General features: G+C 48.4%; 1 protein-coding gene and 2 non-coding genes across 7 annotated transcripts; all 3 read left to right on the top strand.

The window, feature by feature from the left end:
- Positions 1 to 595: 595 nt before the first annotated feature.
- atg16l1 (ATG16 autophagy related 16-like 1 (S. cerevisiae)) lies at positions 596 to 21,102 on the top strand. 5 transcript variants are annotated; one of them, XM_084950233.1, is made up of 20 exons: positions 601 to 813; positions 2,549 to 2,660; positions 3,773 to 3,866; positions 3,940 to 4,042; positions 13,791 to 13,864; positions 13,953 to 14,022; positions 14,519 to 14,700; positions 14,780 to 14,845; positions 14,981 to 15,067; positions 15,146 to 15,205; positions 16,933 to 17,038; positions 17,132 to 17,237; positions 17,356 to 17,426; positions 17,501 to 17,572; positions 18,403 to 18,523; positions 18,593 to 18,698; positions 18,800 to 18,949; positions 19,858 to 19,905; positions 19,983 to 20,084; positions 20,169 to 21,102. In XM_084950233.1, exons 2-20 carry the CDS (start codon positions 2,555 to 2,557, stop codon positions 20,260 to 20,262), a joined length of 1,818 nt encoding a protein of 605 aa, XP_084806359.1. In that variant the 5' UTR covers positions 601 to 813; positions 2,549 to 2,554; the 3' UTR covers positions 20,263 to 21,102. The 5 variants fall into 5 exon arrangements, with proteins under 5 accessions (XP_084806356.1, XP_084806357.1, XP_084806358.1 ...); XM_084950235.1 differs by having other exon boundaries at positions 602 to 813; positions 16,936 to 17,038; XM_084950230.1 differs by having other exon boundaries at positions 596 to 813; positions 16,933 to 17,237.
- LOC146372730 (small Cajal body-specific RNA 6) lies at positions 14,176 to 14,449 on the top strand. The gene has a single exon (XR_014802612.1).
- Positions 17,949 to 18,224, top strand: LOC146372731 (small Cajal body-specific RNA 6). The gene has a single exon (XR_014802614.1).
- Positions 21,103 to 21,301: the final 199 nt, after the last annotated feature.

Genomic DNA, 21,301 nt, shown 5'->3' on the forward strand with positions numbered 1-21,301 from the left:
ACTGGGAAGTACAAGCTTTTCGGAGCTGAACACCTGCCGTGTTGTGCCAAAAAGTGATTTCCAATGTTTCTGTGTGTTTTTTTTGTGAGTAATATTTTTACGTATGTTGGTAAATAGACTTTGGTGAACAGAGGGGTTATATATAAAATTTAAAAATTACATGTTTTTCAAGTATCTTTATAACTCTGTGTTATTGTACTTACATTATAACCAATCTGGTCCTTTTTGTCCACTTGAAATATGTTTACAGAACTGTTGTCATATTTGTTGCAATATCTGCTGTCCTCTTGGCCAGATTAAAAATGTGTTTTTTAACAGTAATGTCAAGGAGATTTATTTAACTGGAAAAATAAAGGATATATAAAAGTCACTGCCAAAAACTGATTGCCACGTCTACCTTGTGACAGGAATGTTGTTTGTGGCTCAAGATGGCTTGATGTCATTCATGAGGGAAACATTTGACATAAATTTCAGATATTATAGACCAACAAGTTATTTATAGCAGTTTAAATAGGAGCAATCAGTTTTGGGCATAACACCGGAACACCACGCATACACACTCATTCTGGGCCATTCATTCACGCAGTGTCAATAAAGATTCACCAAAACAGTCAGTTATGACGTCATCTTCGTGCGGCCTCCCGGAAGTGCGCGCTGGAGCCAGAATGGCGCAGAAGTGGAGCGGCGGCTGCAGCTCAGGTGTCGTTTGATGACAAATTCACCGAAAATCACCGGAAACCGGAGACCGGAGCGCGAGGTGGACGGGGATCCCGCGGAGGACACGCGCCGCCGTCGGGGAGGCACACACGCGCAGTGAGTGTCCGCTACGCTTTGCGAGCCCCGCGGCTAGCATGCTAACGTGTTGAGTCACGGGGGTCCAAGTCCGCGAGCAGCCTCGCCGCGAGCTTCGGAGCACCCCAGGCCCGCCTGCAGGAGCCCTCCCGGCGGCCACGCTGCCGCCCACCGCGGGCGGAGAAATTCAGAGGACCGCTAGCCTGTTAGCCTGTTAGCACTGCTCTTCCTATGTTAGCATGCTAACAGAGAAGCTAGCCGTCCGCTCAGGGGAGCCGGGGTCCACCTGACGTCATCAATGTGTTTGTCTTTGTTGTGGGAGTTTAATCACGTGGTTCGCCGCGTCGCTGTCGCCTGTGCTCCTCACCTGAGTTCACAGGTTGCTTAGTTATTCCGCCAGCAGGAGGGGCTGATCAGAGTGACGTCATCCGACGTAGCTGGACTCATCTCCACAAGGGGTGGGACAGAGGTCCAGGTAGCTCATGTGAGCATGCAGGTTATATAGCAATCAGAGGTTTGGTGGTTTGAGCCCTGGGTGCCAAAATGCCTTTGAGCAAGACACTGAACCCTGAGTTACTCTTTAGGTGTGTGTGTGCTTTGAAGTGCTTTGAGCACTCCAGTAGTTGTATCAGACCTGTCCATTTACAGACAGCTGTTAGTCAAAGAGGCTACGCCCCCAATAATGCAGGTTATTACCCAGGCATGTTTTCCACACCCTGTCAGGTGTTAAACATGGCAGTCTGTGGGACGGAGTCAGAGAGACTTTATTTATCCCCAAGGGACAATTAAGATACAGACAGAGGCCCAAATACAGTGGGCCTCTGTTGGGTGTCAGAGGGATCGCAGCAGAGGTTGCACACCTGCAGGCCAGGTGAGACTTGAGCAGCCTGAGCCTCTGTGTTTTCAGACAAAGATCTAGGAGGCGGGGCTTAAGATCCTATTTAGGCAATTTTAACACAGATTACAGGTTTTATTATTACCTATCAGCTGACATAGACTCTGTGGCCCAATCGGCTCTTCCACAAGCTGAATCACCATGGAAACAGATGCAGAACAGGTGATGTTTCCTCTGGTTTTTTACGTGCATGTTGTCAGTGTGCAGCTTCTTCCGGAAAGCAGTAAAAGATGCCCAGCAGCTAAGACTGCATGTGATGCAGAACTCCTGCTGAGTCACTCTGCAAACAGTGAACACATCTGTTCAACCAATCACATTAATTCCCTCTGATCTGATTTCACGTCTCCTTTATCAGGCTGTGGGACAGGAAGTGTTCGTGTTTCAATGGAAACAGTTGTAATGTGTAGCCGTCACCTTAGAGACAAAGAGCAGCACTGAGCGCGCTCAGACACCAAATCATTCACTGTAAATCAAATTTTATTCTCCCGCTCTGTGCCCAAGATTCTGCTGCTTCAGCTCTCAGATCATCATCATCATCATTGATCATGGCTTTGATTGGTGCAAGCAGCACTCACAGGGTCATTCTGTGAGGAGGAAGAGTCGCATGACATGCAGAATACCCCTGTTTCATGTGGGTGCACACTGAGCCTGAAGCAGAGAGCCCAGGTTATCAGCGAGAGTTAGCTCTGACTGAGGTTAGGTTTTGTTGATCTGGTTAACTCAAAGAAAGCCTGGATATGTTGCACCTCCTCCGTAGTCATGGCCCTCTTACAACAATTCACCTGAACAGGTGTTTGGCCCTCTGTTAGACAGGTCGAAGCTCTGTCTGGACCCAGCTGTGTGTGTTTGTGTGTGTGTCAGCAGGTGATGGCGGAGCGGCGAGGCGAGTGTTTGTGGAAGAAACACGTGGCGGAGCAACTCAAGCTTAGAGACCGAGAGCAGAGACAGGCCTTCGAGGAGATCATCCTGCAGTGTGAGACACACACTCTTTCTTTAACCCTCTGTACTCGGTAGAATTCCCTGGAATGTTCCAGTTTCCAGAGGTTCAGATAGAAATCTTAAAGCTATTTTAAAAACTGCTGTAAGGCAGCAGCTGTAAGTTGGTTTGAAGTTAAAGATCGCAAGTAGCTGAGCTATATATGAACATTTCTTCATCTTCCTCCTTAAGTCTGAACTGAAGTCAGAGCTCTAAGACAGCGGTCCCCAACCCCCGGGCCTCGGACCGGTACTGGTCCGTGAGTCGTTTGGTACCGGGCCGCGAGAGTTGAGGCTCAGGCGTGAAATGTCTGGTTTTCAGGGTTTTTATCGGTTTTCAGCGTTATTTTGTTATCGTTTTTATCGTTTACTCGGTTTTCCTGGGTCTTTTCACGTGTGTTATGAATAAATTTTCTTTTTTTCGGTACCGGTACTAGTTTTATTTTGTTGTATTTATCCGCGACACCTTAAAGGCCGGTCCATGGAAATATTGTCGGGCATAAACCGGTCCGTGGCACAAAAAAGGTTGGGGACCGCTGCTCTAAGACACACAAACCTGCATGAACACACTCAGTTATTCCCGATAGATTAGACCCACATGACTACGCCCTGCCAAACAACAGCAGGAGCTGATTAGAAGCTAGGCTTGAGTGTCCTAAAAATCACACTTCCACTCTGATGAAGAATGACTACGTTCTCAGTTCGACTCAGTTTGGTCACCAAGTGTCCAACAGCGTAAGCTCCACTGACAGCAGCTGACAGCAGTTAGCAGAGGCCGTCGGCAGCACAGAGCAGTGTGCCCACAGAAGCACTCAGCGACACATCGACTCATCGCAGTGAAGCCTTTCAGAGCTCTGCTTCGTAGGTTGCTGTGGTGACGCCCCCTTGACATTAACACGGTGCTGACTCCCATGTTGGATTTAAACATGGCTGCAGCTCACACACCTGTACAGCTGACTGGAGCTGTCGTGTCGGCGCTCAGGAGGACCTGACTAACCCTGAGTGCAGCTGACAGAAGGAAGCTCCACCCACACACTTGTCAGCCACCTACAGCGTAGCGTCCATGTTGTTTGAGTTGTCATAGTTGTTGATGTATTGATGGGTTTTCAGATAACCGTCTCCTGGAGAAGGCGGACCTGCAGGCTGTCCTATCGGAGCGTTACCAGGCCGACAAATATGACGTTCAGAGAGGCCACGAGTCCAGGTGAGTGTAAGGCGTGCTGGTGTGTGCTGTCACTCGTCGGCGTGTTGTCTAACGTGTCTCTGTCCCGTGGCAGTGCGGCGGACTCGAGTCGCAGCGACGCTCTGCAGCAGGAGATGGCTCAGATGAGGATTCGGCACCAGGAGGAGCTGACGGAGCTGCACAAGAAACGAGGCGAGGTGAGTGCTTGCCGGCATGCCGCCAAGCCTGAGGCGTGTGTGCGGGGAGGCGGGGTTAGGGGGACGTACAGGTGCAAGTTACTGAGCTGTGATAGTGCACACGGTAAGGGAAAACCTGGAGTGTTTCCTGTGTGACATGCTCAGTTTGCTCCTCAATAATCCGGCAACAGAGTGACTACTCGCAGCGCCGTGACATCGTTTTAAACAGACAGTGGATGGAGGGTTGTTTGCGTGTTTGCCGACGCGCTGTGGCCGCTCACGTGTTGGTGGTGAAACAAGGCTCTGCTTCACCCACACACCGCTGGCCCACCCAAGACTGACCGCCTCTTTGTGCCACGCCCACTGCTTAAACCGCCGCCAGATCTGTTTTCCTGAAGCTGCCTGAAACAGGCGAGGATGACAGGACGTCAGTCGCAGGGACGTGCTCGCAGTTCTGATCATGTGAGGGAATTCGCAACTAATCACATGATTCCTGACCATCACTAACAGGAAGTGATGTCACAGTGATAGTTGATACTTTCTGTCAGCTGACATCCTCTGACTCATGGAAACGCTGAGCTGCTGACATGTGACACACGAGGCTTTATAGCAGGAAGTGTGAATGTTTGACTTTCAGTTCTCCCTCCTGCTGCAGCTCATCACAGTGAGCGAGGGCTGGTGGAGGTGCAGTCGTGTGCTGGAGAGCTCCACCTCTGAATACTGAGTGCCGATGGCGATGATGTCACAGCTCCAAACGGAGCGTAAAGCTGTTTCTGGCTTAGTTTTTGACCTTTGACCTCTGGTTTGGTTTAATGGTGCCACCTTTGGGCTGTAGAACCACATTGCATCCAACAGGAGCCTGCGTGTGTGTTCATCAGTACCTACTTCGATTGACTGGTTTTCCATTACAATTTAGTACATCCTAATTTGCTGGTTGTTGTCATAACAATGCGTCCGAGCGAAATAATTAGTGTGCGTCACAAACGCTACAACAAAGGTCAATGGCGTTTCTCCAGACTCAGGGTAACACTCATCGAGTGACGCCACTGACCAGCGAATCGGTGACATGCAGTCTGATGACGTCACATTTTAGTACCTGCTCAGTTCACTTGGAACCCCGTTCGTACAGGTACTACAGAAGTATCTGGTACTATGAAGGTACCACGTCCTATGACCTAATGCAAAACCTTGAAAAGCAAAGACCAAGACAGACTTTTAATTAGACTCAATCAAGAACCCACCCACCACTTTAATCACACTCTAGATCTTGTTTTAACATATGGCATAGAAACTGAACATTTTAAAAACATAATTAAAAATCACACCCCTCCAGGTCTCGCTGTCGTTACCCACGTGAGCATTGAAGTCTCCCAGCAGGACAACAGAGTCTCCAGGTGGAGCAGCTTCCAGCACCCCACCCAGGGACTCTAAGAAGGCTGTGTACTCTGAACTGCCACTCGGCGCATAAGCGCAGATGACAGTCAGGACCCGTTCCCCGACCCTAAGGCGCAGGGAACAAACCCTCTCATCCACCGGGAAGAACCCCAACGTACCGGCAGCAAGCCGAGGGGATATTAGAATACCCACCCCAGCCCGCCACCTCTCACCAGGGGCAACTCCAGCCCCTCTCCAGGAGACTGGTTCCAGAGCCCAAGCCATGCGTAGAGGTGAGCCCGACTATATCTAGCCGTTACCTCTCAACCTCACGCACTAACTCAGGCTCCTTCCCCACCAGAGAGGTGACATTCCATGTCCCAATTGCCAGTCTTGGCAGCCGGGGGTTAGTCCGCCAGGGCCTCCGCTCCTGGCCACTGCCCGGCACACAATGCACCCGACCCCTAAGGCGCCTCCTGCGGGTGGTGGGCCTGCGGGAGGATGGGCCCATGTCCCCTTTTCGGGCTGTGCCCGGCTGGGCCCCATGCACTAAGGCCCGGCCACCAGACGCTCGCCCTCGGGCACCCTCCCCGGGCCTGGCTCCAGGACGAGGCCCCGGTAACCCTATCCCGGGCAGGGTAAACTGTTCCCTCGATGTTTTCTTCATAAGGATCTTCTGAATCGCTCTTTTTCTGGTCCCTCACCCAGGACCAATTTGCCATGGGAGACCCTACCAGGGGGCTTTTGCCCTGGTAGGGTCTCCCATGGTCTGGGACACACAAACCCCTCCACCACGATAAGGTAGCGATTCACGGAGAGAATTGTATTGTTGTATTTAATTAATTCGTTTTGGCACACTTGACTCCTTCAGGTCTCACCATGAAATCATTTGATCTGTCACCCATCAAACCCAGGGGGCGGGGTTAACGCTGATCGAGTCAAAACCGTTGCTTTGGCCTGGTGGCCATTGTTTTTGAAGGCGTTTCTGCACACCAACAACCGGCATGTTGAAACTAACAGAACTGAACTTTTTGAAAAATCCTGTTTGTGTGTCACCAAATACTGTTTTAATATTTTTTAGCCGAGAATGTAGCGGTTTAATCCTCAGATATCTGGTCGGTTTGTCAAGATACAGCCTCTTTGCAAAAGTGCTTCGATGATTTCGGAGATGTCTGCCCAGCCCAGCTGTTATTACCACCGACAAAGCGTAGGCCCCGGTACACAGCTGCCATAACCCCTGCAGTACACTGACTTCATTTACTGAGGTTATATTTATCGGGTTTTTATTTCCTGATGTTCGTATGTGTCCTACGTGTTTCAGTCGCCAATTCTGAATTATAACTAACATTAAAAACATATTTAAGGAGGAGAGAGAGCAAATAAATCCGATTAACAGCTGATCTGTGTTTTTGTTCAGTAATCAGCGTGACCTGCGTATAAACGCATAAACTTTATTAAAAGAGATAACGTTGGTGTTTCCGTCATGTGGTAACTGTTAGGTTTAACTGTACAAAGGTTGTTCGACACTATGAAACACATACAGACTTCATGATGTTTGCCTCATATTTTTATTGTGAATATTAATCATGAGGGTAAACGGCCCTGTACACCACGGAGCGAGGTCAGCATCTCCACGATATCTTCAGCTCTCTGAGTTAACAGTTTCACAGCTGGGTCACATGAAAGTGTCGGCAGCATCAAACTAATCTAACGGTCATCTACGAATAATTCACAGGTCATATCAATATTATTTTACAGAAAATCATCCTTATTACGGCCAACTATTCCAGAGATGTGAAAATCTACAGCATAAAGAACACACAAATATAGCAACGCAACACTGTGACAGAGATGAACGCGTCAGTTTGTTACAGATCAAAGTGGAATGAAAGTGATTGGTTGAACAGGTGTTCGTGATCTGTGTTATCTGTGTTTTCATCAGCGTAAGAGACTCAGCAGCAGATTAGAATAACATTTGTACATTTATTAAATCACCAAATTAATACATGAAATGATCAAACCTGCTCCGACAGTTCAGAATCAGAATACTTTATTGATCCGTAGAGGAATTTGTTGGTTACAGTTAGGGCTGCACGATTTTGCATAAAATAAGAATCACGATTTTTGTGCTTAGAATTGAGATCATGATTCTCTCACGATTTTCTTTTCCAATATAAACATTTATTGCACTTATTAACTGCACATCAACTTCGTAACAGTTGAGACTGAACATAAAAACAGTAAATGAACATAAAAATAAATGTCTCACATTTTGTCGTTGCTGCGTGTATAGAGCAGGTAGTGCAACATTTGAAAAATAGTTGCAGGACGGCACTGTGTAGCGTTTGTTTAGGGTGTTGATCATTTTCCTAAATCCCTCGTTTTGCACAGTGTTGATGGGAGCCATATCTTTGGTCAGGTGATAAGCGATAGCCTCCGTAATTTCTTTGTGCCTGCGGGAGTTCGGCGGGTATAGGGAAACGCTGTATAAGGTTCCCGTCATTGATGTTTGGGTGGTTGACTGGGATTTTCTCCTGTCACTTTCTTGGCCTTTACAGCTTCGTCATCTCTCACGTGCTCTCCGTTGTTTTTCCCTACCAGCTGACTTGTGTATCACATGGTATAAGCCTCCGCCCTTGTCATTTGTTTTGCAGGAGGAGTGAGCGCTTGTTTTCATGCAGATTATGTCCCGGATCAAAATGTCAATCGTCATCTTTTTTTTCTTTTTTTTTTTAATCGTTGTCATTTGGAAATGAGATCGCACATAAGTATGAATTGAGATTGCGATTTTTCTAACAATTAATTGTGCAGCCCTAGTTACAGTGCTCCAGTACAAACAGTAACAAAGACAGACAATACACGAAGTAAGAAATGGCACAATATATACAATATATACATACAGTGGCTTGCTAAAGTATTCGGCCCCCTTGAACTTTCCCACATTTTGTCACATTACAGCCACAAACATGAATCAGTTTCATTGGAATTCCAGGTGAAAGACCAACACAAAGTGGTGCACACGTGAGAAGTGGAACGAAAATCACACATGATTCCAAACATTTGTTACAAATAAATAACTGCAAAGTGGGGTGTGTGTAATTATTCAGCCCCCTTTGGTCTGAGTGCAGTCAGTTGCCCATAGACGTTGCCTGATGAGTGCTAATGACTAGAGTGCACCTGTGTGTAATCTAATGTCAGTACAAATACAGCTGCTCTGTGACGCCTCAGAGGTTGTCTAAGAGAATATTGGGAGCAACAACAGCATGAAGTCCAAAGAACACACCAGACAGGTCAGGGATAAAGTTATTGAGAAATTTAAAGCAGGTTTAGGCTACAAAAAGATTTCCCAAGCCTTGAACATCCCACGGAGCACTGTTCAAGCCATCATTCAGAAATGGAAGGAGTACGGCACAACTGTAAACCTACCAAGACAAGGCCGTCCACCTAAACTCACAGGCCGAACAAGGAGAGCGCTGATCAGAAATGCAGCCAAGAGGCCCATGGTGACTCTGGACGAGCTGCAGAGATCTACAGCTCAGGTGGGGGAATCTGTCCATAGGACAACTATTAGTCGTGCACTGCACAAAGTTGGCCTTTATGGAAGAGTGGCAAGAAGAAAGCCATTGTTAACAGAAAACCATAAGAAGTCCCGTTTGCAGTTTGCCACAAGCCATGTGGGGACACAGCAAACATGTGGAAGAAGCTGCTCTGGTCAGATGAGACCAAAATGCAAAACGCTATGTGTGGCAGAAAACTAAGACTGCACATCACTCTGAACACACCATCCCCACTGTCAAACATGGTGGTGGCAGCATCATGCTCTGGGGGGGCTTCTCTGCAGCAGGGACAGGGAAGCTGGTCAGAGTTGATGGGAAGATGGATGGAGCCAAATACAGGGCAGTCTTGGAAGAAAACCTCTTGGAGTCTGCAAAAGACTTGAGACTGGGGCGGAGGTTCACCTTCCAGCAGGACAACGACCCTAAACATAAAGCCAGGGCAACAATGGGATGGTTTACAACAAAACATATCCATGTGTTAGAACGGCCCAGTCAAAGTCCAGATCTAAATCCAATCCAGAATCTGTGGCAAGGTCTGAAAACTGCTGTTCACAAACGCTGCCCATCTAATCTGACTGAGCTGGAGCTGTTTCAAAGAAGAATGAGCAAAGATTTCAGTCTGTGGATGTGCAAAGCTGGTAGAGACAGACCCTAAAAGACTGGCAGCTGGAACTGCAGCAAAAGGTGGAACAATGGAGTCGGTGCAGAAAATTATGTAGTCCGTGATACGCTCAGTAAGCCCATTGATGTCCTCAGCGTGAGGCTCACAGAGTGTTTCCCAGTCGGTCACCTCGAAACAGCCCTGTAGTTCCACTAAGGCCTCCTCTGACCACCTCCTAATGCTTCACAGGTTCCCTCCTCACAATTGGCACATAGCAGGGGGTGACGTAAATCTGGTTGTGATCTGGGGAGGAAGGAAGAGCTGTATGCGTCCTTGACATTAGCATACAGTAGGTCTAAGATTCTCTCCCCCCTCGTGGGACAGTCCACATATTCTCTGAATGTTGGTAGTATACTGTCCAGTGTGACAGGGTTGAAGTCACCTGAGATCACAATAAAGGCACTCGGCTGCTGAGTCTGTAACCGGGCTATGGCCGAGTGGATAGTGTGGCATGCAGTGGTGGGCAGAGGGAGGGACGTAAATAGCCACCAAGATGACGTGAGTAAATTCCCTGGGCAAATAATACGGCCTGAGTCCGACAGCACACAGTTTAATGTCCGGGCAGCAAATTCTTTCTTTGATTGTTATGTTGGCAGGGTTACACCACCGGTTGATAACAAAAACAGCAAGCCCACCTCCTTTCTGCTCACCACTAGTGATGCTGTCCCTGTCCGCCCGAACAGTGTGGAAGCCTTCCACGGATGCGTTATCGTTGGGAATGTCCTGGTGCATCCATGATTTGGGAAAACATATCAGGCTGCACTCCTGGTATTCCCTCTGACTCCGTACCAGCGCTGAGAGCTCATCGATTTTATTTGATATCGGCAGACACGGTTTGTACCTCCTCCTCGCTTCGAGCCACCGCTGTCTCACCGTCTCCTTCCTTCTTCTTTTCTGTCCTCGACCTCTGCATCCCCGATGTGTGTTTCTCCAGATTTCAGCTGGTACGTCTGCGGGTCTGACCGGCATCAGGGCGATCAGCTCATGTCTGGAGTAAACAGTCCGTGCAGTATGTTGGAGATGTGCCGCGGTCCCGTTCCTCGATAAAAGTAATAGTTCCGCGGCCACCAGCAGAACAAAGAACTCTCTCAATCCACATGATTGAGGAAACGATAATAAATGGATGAAAGTACAAGTAAGGAAAAAAAGAGTAAGTAAGAAAAAGCTAAACTAACGAGAAAAAGCAGGAGGAAGTGTAACAGGCTGCATGCTGGTTGGCGCATGCGCACTACAGTTTGAGTTTGTGTTCCCTCAGCTGCAGACTCGCTGCTGTTTAAATGTTTGAGAGGAAGATTAGATAGAAACAAACGTCAAACAGACTCAGTCTGCCTTCACATTTGATATGAGGCCAGGACGTACAGTGGCTGTGTCCTGTTTTAAGATCATATAGCTAAAATTGTTGTCTGACCTGCGTCGTTCCAGCCGCTCAGAGTCCGTGGTTACCATGGTTACTGCATAAGCAGCTGTAACGTAAACAGCTGGCACAGCGGAAACTTACCAGCGACATGAGTGTTTATGTTTGTCATTGCAAAAGAACCGTCTGAATGGTTAACTGAAGTTAACTTGGTATCTCAGATAACTGTAAACATAACATGACTGAAACATAAAAAAACACAAATCAACCTCATTTATTTTAGTTTAGTAAACAGATTCTCTCAGCTGTAAATAAAACAGCGAAGTAAACGTGACCCAACAGACAGAACCTGAGTGAATGAAGTCCAGCGTTTAACACTGAGAGCTAAACCTCAGGTGAGGTTTCAAAGCTGTGTGCCGGTGACATTCGCCTATAAAGTGCTCTGTAGGGAAACGAGCTCCAGCAGCTCTGCGCTCGGGAAAAACTATATTTACTTATCTTGTGCAGAATTATGTGCCGACATTGCGTTATATCGAGCACCGGCTGCCCAGTTAAACTGTGACTATCACCAGGTAACATGAGCTGTGTCCCAAAACCTAGGCTGCATCCTTCGGAGGACCCGGCCTTCGTGGTCTACGGGGGCCGGGTCCTTCAAAGACCGAGAAGACCGGAAGTGCGAGGCTGTGAAATGTGACGGTCTAGCCTTCAGATCTGCGTCACCGCTGTGTGGGTGGAGTTTAATGAACTCGGCCGTCTGCTCCTTGCCATCTAAAATATAACAGGACACTGGCGTAAACTCTCGACCGTCTCACACTTCTGTTTAATCAGTTTTCTCTTTGACGTTTATTCAGCTGTGTGAAAACCACCCGATGGATTAATAAAGTTTTATCTAATCTAATAACTTTGATCTCAGCCAAACCGATTTACTCATGAACAAATAAAACATTAAAAACAGCCAAACAATAACATTTTTAGGTTGTCTAAGTGACGTATATATCACGTTTAACCTGAGTAGCGAAAGACGGCGGTGATGTGAAAATGATGTGCCGGGAGTTGTGCCGTTCTCGGCAGCTCCAGTGACCCTCGAGCTCCCATCTAGCTATCGAGCTGGTGGGTAACAGACGTGTCCGAAAACGTCGAAGCACAACCGAGCAGATATTTGAAGTTTACACAGCTACATTCTCGCCTGAAAATATGTTAAAACTTTATTTTGTGACCCAGAAAGATTAATAAGAGTAATATTAGAACTAACTAGCTGCCACCATTGTTGGAAACTGGAATTGGCTGGGCCGCGCTATGAATTCTGGGATATGTTGGGCCACAAAGGATGCAGCCTACATTTTGGGACACAGCTATGGTGTTTCTTGAAATGGCGGCAGGTGTTAAACAGCTGGCAGGTGAGCAGGTAAACTAAGGGCCTGTTGAGCTGATCGCGGATGTCGTGAGAAAAATGTCCGCTCGTTCTTTATGCTACAGAAGCACAGAGACACAAGAGCAGGCGGAAAGAGACGATCGTTCGGTGAAAATGAGAATCTGCAAATGCAACATGTGGAACACGGAGAGTGGAATATGTAAACAAACCGGTTAACGTAAAAAAAGAAAAACAGTTAAGATGAAACACCGGGCTGTGAGCTCGGTGCTCTCTGTCAGCTGACTGTTAGCGCAGCGAGTGACATCTCTGACAACATCTGAGCACAAACATGTTCTATGTTGACAACCTGACCAGACGTGAAGATTACGCCACGACATTCGCGGCTAAAACACTATTAAAAGTGTAGCTGGTGACAGAAAAACGGGATGTTTTAAAACTTTACAGCACCACCATTGCTGCCTGTGATTTGAAATGCATTCTGGGATACCTGGCTGCCCCAAGTCCACACATCCAATCGATTATCTAGGATCGACCTGTCTTGACTTACTTTGCACGGCAACCAATTAGATGTTAGAGAAGCTGCAGTGGCAGTGTTAACCCCGCCCCCTTAGTTTGATGGGTGAGGCTGACAGATAAAATAAATTCATGGTGATAGCTGAAGGGGACAAAAGTGCCAAAATGAATTAAATAAATAATTCATTAAATAATGAATTAAACATGTCATAAATATTTATTTAATTAATGATTGCAACATTTAATTAATTATTTAATGGTGTATTTAATTAATTCATTATGTCAGTCCTGGCGTTCCACACACAGCAGTGGAGAGTAGACTTTATCACAGTAGACGTCTTTCTGAAAGCGCTGTGACTAAGTTTAAGAATATAATCCACCCACTGTTATCATCTTCACTGCCCTGTACCAACACAGAGCAGCTACCTGAACGCTGCTCCAACAGAGCTCGATCATCTTGTTAATAATTTCACCTCCTCACTACGTACGACTCTGGATACTGTAGCTCCTGTGAAAACTAAGGCCTCAAATCAGAAGTACCTGACTCCGTGGTATAATTCTCAAACACGTATATGTACACAAAGATGGCCCCGCCCCTCCCTGAGCCTGGTTCTGCCGGAGGTTTCTTCCTGTTAAAACTGAGTTTTTCCTTCCCACTGTCGCCAAAGTGCTTGCTCATAGGGGGTCATATGATTGTTGGGCTTTTCTCTATATGTACTATTGTAGGGTCTACCTGACAATGTGAAGCGCCCTGAGGCGACTGTTTTTTTTATACAGCGTCACAACAACAAAGACTGAATTGAATTGAAAACTGTGCCGAGTCGATCTGAGTAGGTACAAAAGGGTCTTTGTGTTTGTGTGTATGTTGTTTCCTCTGACTTGGTCATGTGACAGTCCTGTAAACAGCTGATTGGTTATTTTCCTGTTTTTGTCATCAGCTGGCCCAGAGCGTGATCGAACTGAACAACCAGATCCAACAGAAGGACCGAGAGATCCAGAACAACGAGGCCAAGTCAGACACACACACATGCACAGTAACACACACACACACACACACACACGCAGTAACACAGACCCTGCCTTTGTGCTGCCCCCTGCAGGATGCTTGAGTACCAGCAGCAGATCTCCAGCCTGGAGGGCGACTGCCGTGAGCTCAGGAGCTGCTTGCAGGTAGGACCGCCTCACGTGGCTCACCTGTGCGGTTGAGGTGGTGTAGCTGTGACGGACAGGTGGAGTCACTCCCTCCCACCTGTGACCAGTTCTATTATACTGACCAATAACTATTGTCATCGTTTTCATCTGTAAACCGAGTAAGATGATGAAGGTCAGTGATGAGCAGTAAAAGGTCTGATTACCCACAATCCCCTCCTGCTGCCCTTTGGCTCCCAGCAGCCCTGCTTTCTGCTCCCATCATGCTCCAGTGATGCAGCGGTGGTACCGGCAGCTGCTGACACACAGGATGCGACATCACACCGGGGCCTGTACAGAGCTCCTACAGCCTCTCTGTGATGATGTCATCCAACAGAATCTATCAGCACGGAGCGTCGGGCTGAGGAGGAGGAGCAGGGAGCTGATCTCAAGTTTTCAAGCTGAGACCTTCGTTGCCCAGAACGTGCGAGCGTCACCCCTCAGAGCAGTGAGGTTAACGTAACTTCATGTTTCACAGGACCTGGAGAGGGCGAACCAGACGCTGAAGGACGAGTACGACGCCCTGCAGATCACCTTCTCCGCCCTGGAGGAGAAGCTGAGGAAGACCACCGAGGACAACCAGGAGCTGGTGTCGCGCTGGATGGCCGAGAAGGCTCAGGAGGCCAACCGGCTCAACGCCGAGAACGAGAAGGACAGCAGGTAGGCAGGGTGGCTGGAGGCGGGAGGAGGTCTGCTGCTGCGACTTCAGGTCATTTTCATCTGTGTGTGTGTGTTTCAGACGGCGGCAGGCCAAACTGCAGAAGGAGCTCGCTGACGCTGCCAAGGAACCGCTGCCCATTGAGGCGTGCGTGTCTGAGTTTGTATCAGATGAGATGTCCCAGAGAAATTCCCATGGTTACAGCAGACGGAATAAATAAAGGAACAACAGTGACACAGGAATTCCTCTCACGCCTGCTCACGTTGCTCTGCTTCTCCGCAGGGACGACGACATTGAGGTGCTGACTGAGGACGCCGGGAAGGCGGGGGGAGAGACGTCGCCGAGCCGGCCGCTTAGCAGGACTCCCAGGTGAGGCCGCACGTGCCCGCTGACCTTTGACCTCTACGGAGGTTCAGCATGTGTGTGACGATGTGTCTCTGCCCGCAGTAAGAAGATCTCCCAGCAGCCTCCAGGGGGGCTGCTTGACTCCATCTCCCTCATGTTTGGGTATGTGTGTGTTATTGTCATTGTATCTTTATTTCAGACATACACAGAAAAAACAATATATACAAGTACACATACTTGCATTTACGTGTACAAATAGGAATATATATGTAAATACACACACGCATGTGCTCAGACAAAACAAAGAAAGAAAATAAATAAAAAAACAGTCTAAATGACATGAAATGACAATTATTAAGTCTGAAATGGAGTCGGAAGAAGTATAACATAGTTATTAGTCCCTACCCCAGTGTTGAACCTCACTGTTAGCCCTGATTCCCGTCATCACTTACCCCACACACTAAACAAGGGATGAAGGACATGTGTTAACATAGCTGCAGTGATAGATACAGTTTAATTAAAGTATAATGGCTGATCAACTTCCTCAGTTTCATATTCTTCCAAAAACACTTTTCGAAACATCTTTATAAACCGACTAAGGCTTGAACATTGCTGTAGGTCCACAGGAAAACTGTTCCACAGTTTTACCCCACAAACGGTAACACAAAAGGTTTTAACCTTTGTCTTCAGGTTTAATTTTCCCTTCAATTCATAGTCCCCTTCTCTGTCAAAAACATCCTCTGTTCATTTCCTGGTAACATATTGTGTCTGGCTTTGCACATAATTTTTGCAGTTTTATATTTACAAGATCCATAAACTTCAGAATCTTTAATTTCAAGAACATGATGTTAGTGTGCTCTCTAAATCCTGCTTCAGTAATCATCCTGATTGCTTTTTCTTTTTACATAAAGGTTGAAGTGAAGTTTTGTGTGTATTTCCCCAGATTTCCACACAGTATTCCAAATATGGCAGTGTAAGTGAACAGTAAAGGCAAAAAATGTTTAGCTTTACTCAGAACAGAGATGCTTCTGGACAGTTCAGCTTTATGTGAGGTTTCTAGCACATTTTGTTGTCTATTATCACTCCCAGAAATTCTGTATGAGAAACTTATTTCAACATTATTTATCAACAGTTTTGCTCCAGCATCTTTTTTACAATTTCCAAATAACATAAATGTAGTTTTATTCAAATTTAGTGAAAACTTGTTTCTGTCAAACCGTTTTCAGTTTAATCATTTCTCGTGTGACAATTTCCAAAAGCTGCTGTGAGTTCTCTCCAGCACAAAAAATATTTGTATCATCTGCAAATGAAATAAACTGTAATATATCAGATGGTTTACATACATCATTGATGCACAGGTCCCAATACTGACCCCTGTGGAACTCCACAATGTCCAGGCACTCTGATATTCACCAAGCTTCACAAATTGTTGCCTGTCTCTCAAATAACTCCTGACCCACTCTAGCACCACTCCTCTAATGCCGTAGTGCTCCAGTTCATCAAGTAATATTTCATGATTGATTGTGTCAAAAGCTTCTTGTAGGTCAATGAAAACTCCAACTGTGTCTTTGATCTGTTTTATTAGTGATCTTTTCAATAAGAACCATTAATGCCATGTTGATCTGTTTGGTCTGAAACCATACTGACTGTCCATTATTATCTTATGTGTGTGTGTGTGTGTGTGTGTGTGTGTGTGGCCGCATGTGTGTGGGCACACACGCACACACACACACACACTCCAGGTGACCGTCGTTGTCACTTGTCGTGTGTGTGCGCGCGCTGGCTCGGGGCTCCTCTGTATTGGAGCGTCTAGCTTGCACACGGCGCCTCCAGGTGACCGTCGTTGTCACTTGTCGATAAATGAAAGGTGACCGTTTATTCGTCCTCAGCAGGCGTCGGAGCGCCAACTCTTTCAGCACTTCACCGGAGAGCAGCGAGGCCCCGTCGGGCGTCTGCGCTGAGGTCCGCGTGCCAACCACGGCGCTGCACGTCTTCGTAAGTACCGTCACTCTTTGTCATCGTCGGGATGACTTGCACGGCCGTCTCTCAGTCTGCGCTCTCTCTCTCTCTCTCTCTCTGAGCGTTCAGGAAGCCCACGACGGCGAGGTGAATGCTGTGAGGTTCAGCCCTGGCTCCCGTCTCCTAGCAACAGGAGGGATGGACCGCAGGGTGAAGCTGTGGGAGGTGGTGGCAGGTGAGTGGAGGCGGGGTTTAAACAGGAAGTCGTTTTGCTTGCACAAGGATGCTTGATTGAATAACCCTGGAGCTGCAGCAGGTCACGTGACTAAATCACTTCCTGTGATTGCGTTCAGGTCACTGCGAGCCCAAAGGAGCTCTGACTGGCAGCAACGCGGGAATCACCAGCATCGAGTTCGACAGTGCTGTGAGTGTCCACGCGGCGGAAGGATACGGCAGCGTTACTTCCTGTTCAGACTGACCTGCTTTCCTGTGTTTCAGGGCTCCTACCTGCTCGCCGCCTCCAACGACTTCGCCAGCCGGATTTGGACCGTGGATGACTACAGACTGAGGGTGAGCGCGTCCAGCTGTCACACAGCTGCGTCACACACGCTCGCCGTAAATCCAACCGTGTCAGCAGATTAGTCAGCTGAGCTGTTTGAGTAACCTTGGCTACGGCGGCTGCAGTAGGACGAACAGCCCGGACGGAGCAGAAAGGTTCCACGTCGCCTGCACCTCAGAGCAGCCGCCGCCGTGTTTCTGCACCTGCTTGTGTTTGAAACACATTTTTCTGCAGTTTATTTAACAGATTTTTTCACAAAATCAGGAAAATATTTCTAAGTAAGCGCTGCCCCCTGGTGGTCAGCTGCTCCTGTCTGCGTGCGCTGAGCTAAACCACGCGCTATTGTCCGACAACTGAGCCCAGCAGGAAGTGGCGGCTCAGTTTCCTGGTCAGTGATGTCATGTAAAAGGTCTGAAGCTCAGCTCTTCCCCCTCGCGGCCGCCATTTTGGCTCCCAGCAGCCCGGCTCTCTGCTGCCATCGTGCTCTAGTGGTGCAGCGATGGTCTCGGCAGCTGCTGACACACAGGATGTGACATCACTGCGAGGTCTGTACAGAGCTCCTACAGCTTCTCTGTGATGATGTCATCCAACAAAACCAATCAGCATGGAGCATCAGGCCGAGGGGTGGGGTCTGAGTGGTGATCTCACACCTGTTCTGAGGCCAGAAAACTGTTGTCCATCTAATGTCACCTGTCTGAATCAGGTGATGTCCCCACGGTGACATGGTCAGCTGCATGTCGCCGGGGTTCCTCGTACTGACAGGAAGTGGCAGACGTCACCTGCCGATGACCTGTGTGTGTGTTTACCTGCGCTTACCTGTGTCTTTCTGTCCGTCCGGCAGCACACGCTGACGGGTCACAGTGGGAAAGTCCTCTCCGCTCGCTTCCTGTTGGACAACGCTCGCATCGTCTCTGGGAGCTACGACCGCACACTCAAACTGTGGGACCTTCGCAGCAAAGTCTGTACGTGAGTGCACGCTCGCTCGGTCTCAGTGAGTCCTCACCTGAGCTAACTGTCGCTCACCTGTGCAGGTATGAAGACGGTGTTCGCGGGCTCCAGCTGCAACGACATCGTGTGCACCGAGCAGTGCGTCATGAGCGGACATTTTGACAAGAAGGTTCGCTTCTGGGACATCAGGTGAGCGGCGCACGAACGCTGTCATCACTCAGCATCTCTGCCATCACTGTGTCACGGTGATGACACGCTCGGTCTGCGTGCGCGTGTGTGTGTGAGATCAGAGCGGAGAGCATCGTGCGGGAGCTGGAGCTGTTCGGCAGAGTGACGTCTCTGGATCTGAACCACGATCGCACTGAGCTGCTCACCTGCTCCAGAGACGACCTGGTGAAGATCGTCGACCTGCGCACCAACGCCGTGAAGCAGACGCTCAGGTGAGGCGGGCCCAGTGTAACACAAAGCGGTCGAAGTTTAGAGGCAGCCGTGCAGGTGGGAAGCAGAAACATGGCGAGTCCATCTCACCTGAGTTGGCAGGCAGTCAGTAGGGCTGGGTGATGTGAGGAAATATCACCTTATATTTAAATAACCTTCAAAAACAAGAAGAATAAGAAGAATAGCTCTTTGTTACAAGAACAGTGAAAGGCAGTTTGGCATCTCCCCATGTGTGTGAAATATGATCTACACAATGACACAGAGCAAGTTACATTTACACAAGAAAGATATGTACAAGTTATACATACGCATACATGCCATCTGAGGAGCAGGTGCAGGGGGGTCAGTGATCGTGCACATTGAGTGGTTGCTGTTGCTACTATAATAGATACAGTTTAAAGAGGAATGTTGGTTGCATCATAGTATAACTAAAAACACGGTTTATAAATCAAGTGTAAAACATGAACTCAGTGTTTTTAACGATCAACTGCACACGAGGTTCAAGGTTCAAGGTTCTTTATTTGTCACATGCATAGTTATACAAGTATAACACAATGGGGGGGTAGAGGAAGAATATATATATATATATATAACGAGGTGGTCGGCGCCAACCTTTAACGAACAGCAACAACATCAAGCAAAGACTTCACGAGACAAAACGACTGAAACGACAAAGCGGCTCTTTTGTGCGTGTAACATATAAAAATAGTCAAACTGACTGACGGTCGTGTCGTACGTCAGACTCCCAAGTAAAGTACCCAGGATACTTTTGTTGCCGTGGTGACACTGAGTCACTGTTGACGTCACAGATCCACTTCCTGTGCTCCGCTGTGGTCATGTGACTGACTCATTCTGTTTGCGATGTGATGGTCAGGTGACCTCGGCCGACTCACTGTGTGTTTGTGTTCAGTGCGCAGGGTTTCAAGTGTGGAGCTGATTGGACCAGAGTGACCTTCAGGTGGGTTCCTCTCATTACTCGTGTGCGCGTGTGTGTGAGAGATCTGAGCACGCTCAGTGTGTCTCGTTCTCTTTCAGTCCTGACGGGAGCTACGTGGCCGGCGGATCAGCTGACGGCGCTCTGTACATCTGGAATGTGCTGACGGGGAAAGTGGACCGAACTCTTGACCGGAACCACAGGTAAGATCGTTCAGGTTTATCCACACGCCAGCGGCTTATGCCGCACTGTTGACCTTTGACCTCTCCTTGCTACTGTTGTTGCAGCTCAGCCATCAACTCGGTGTCCTGGTCGCCTTCAGGAGCATACGTGGCGAGCGTGGAGAAAGGCAGTCGCGCCATCTTGTGGTCAGACATGTGACCGGGCCCGAGGAGGCGGAGTCAGGCTGTAGGCAGCCAGTGGCGGCCCCTCTGCCATCTTCATCGTGGTGAAGATGAAGAGGATTCACTGAGACTGTGGAGAAGAGCTGCCGTGTTCTGTTTCTGCAGCTTTTAATGTTCAGCATCATTTTAATGACCGGGAGGAGGCGGAGCCACATGCGGCGCCGCAGCTGCTGATGCGAGGACAGCCGTCGGATGTCAGGTGACACGTTGGAAACGCAGAGACATTTCACTGTTGACGCTTCCTCTCCTCATCCTCACTCCACAGGACGCCTCAGGAAACAGGAAGTGCGTGCACCGACTAATCAAAGACTAAAGAAACTCGTGTGGTTTGTTCCTGTCTGCACTCGGCAATGCCTCATTTCTACCTCGCCGCTTCGCTCGCTCCAGGTACTGCTGACTTCCTGTTGTTCGTTTTCCACCGCAGACAGAACCGCGTCCTTGCTGTGGGTGTCGCTGTGACATCATCAGCAGGACGGCGTGTCGCACATCACGTGTTATGAACGCGGCGCCTGCCCGAGCCTCAACAGGTGGTCAGCACGAGCCTCAGTTCCGTCATCACAGGGGGCGGAGTGGAAATGAGGCCGTTTGGACCGTAAAGTGAACCGCCATCATGTTTTTCCACAAACAGGAAGTGGACCTTCACATTAAACTGTGTCAGAGCACACCTGTGTGGGTTTGTGTGTTTGATTCACAGGTGTGTTACATACTGCACTAACCTCGCTGCGAGCACGGACAGATGGGCGAGTGTGATTGTGTAACCTGATGATTGTAAATGTCCTGTAAAAATCCTGATGAATAAATCCTCTGACACACGCGAGTTCTTCCACGCCGCTCGCTCTCTGAGCGCCTCATAGCGGTGGCGAGCTGTTCTTGTTCCTGAGCCCAGGCCGTCTCGTTTTACGTCTCGATGTTTCCTGTGAAGCGTTCTTCACATTAAGGAGCCAAACGTTCCTGCTGGAAGCAGGGCTCGCAAATGCCCTGGTTGCCCTTCGGGCGGGCAGTTCAGTTTTTGGTAG

The sequence above is a fragment of the Perissodus microlepis genome, chromosome 14, assembly GCF_051167445.1.
Source record: "Perissodus microlepis isolate ML-2025 ecotype Zambia chromosome 14, ASM5116744v1, whole genome shotgun sequence".
In the NCBI taxonomy this organism is placed as follows: Eukaryota; Metazoa; Chordata; class Actinopteri; order Cichliformes; family Cichlidae; genus Perissodus; species Perissodus microlepis.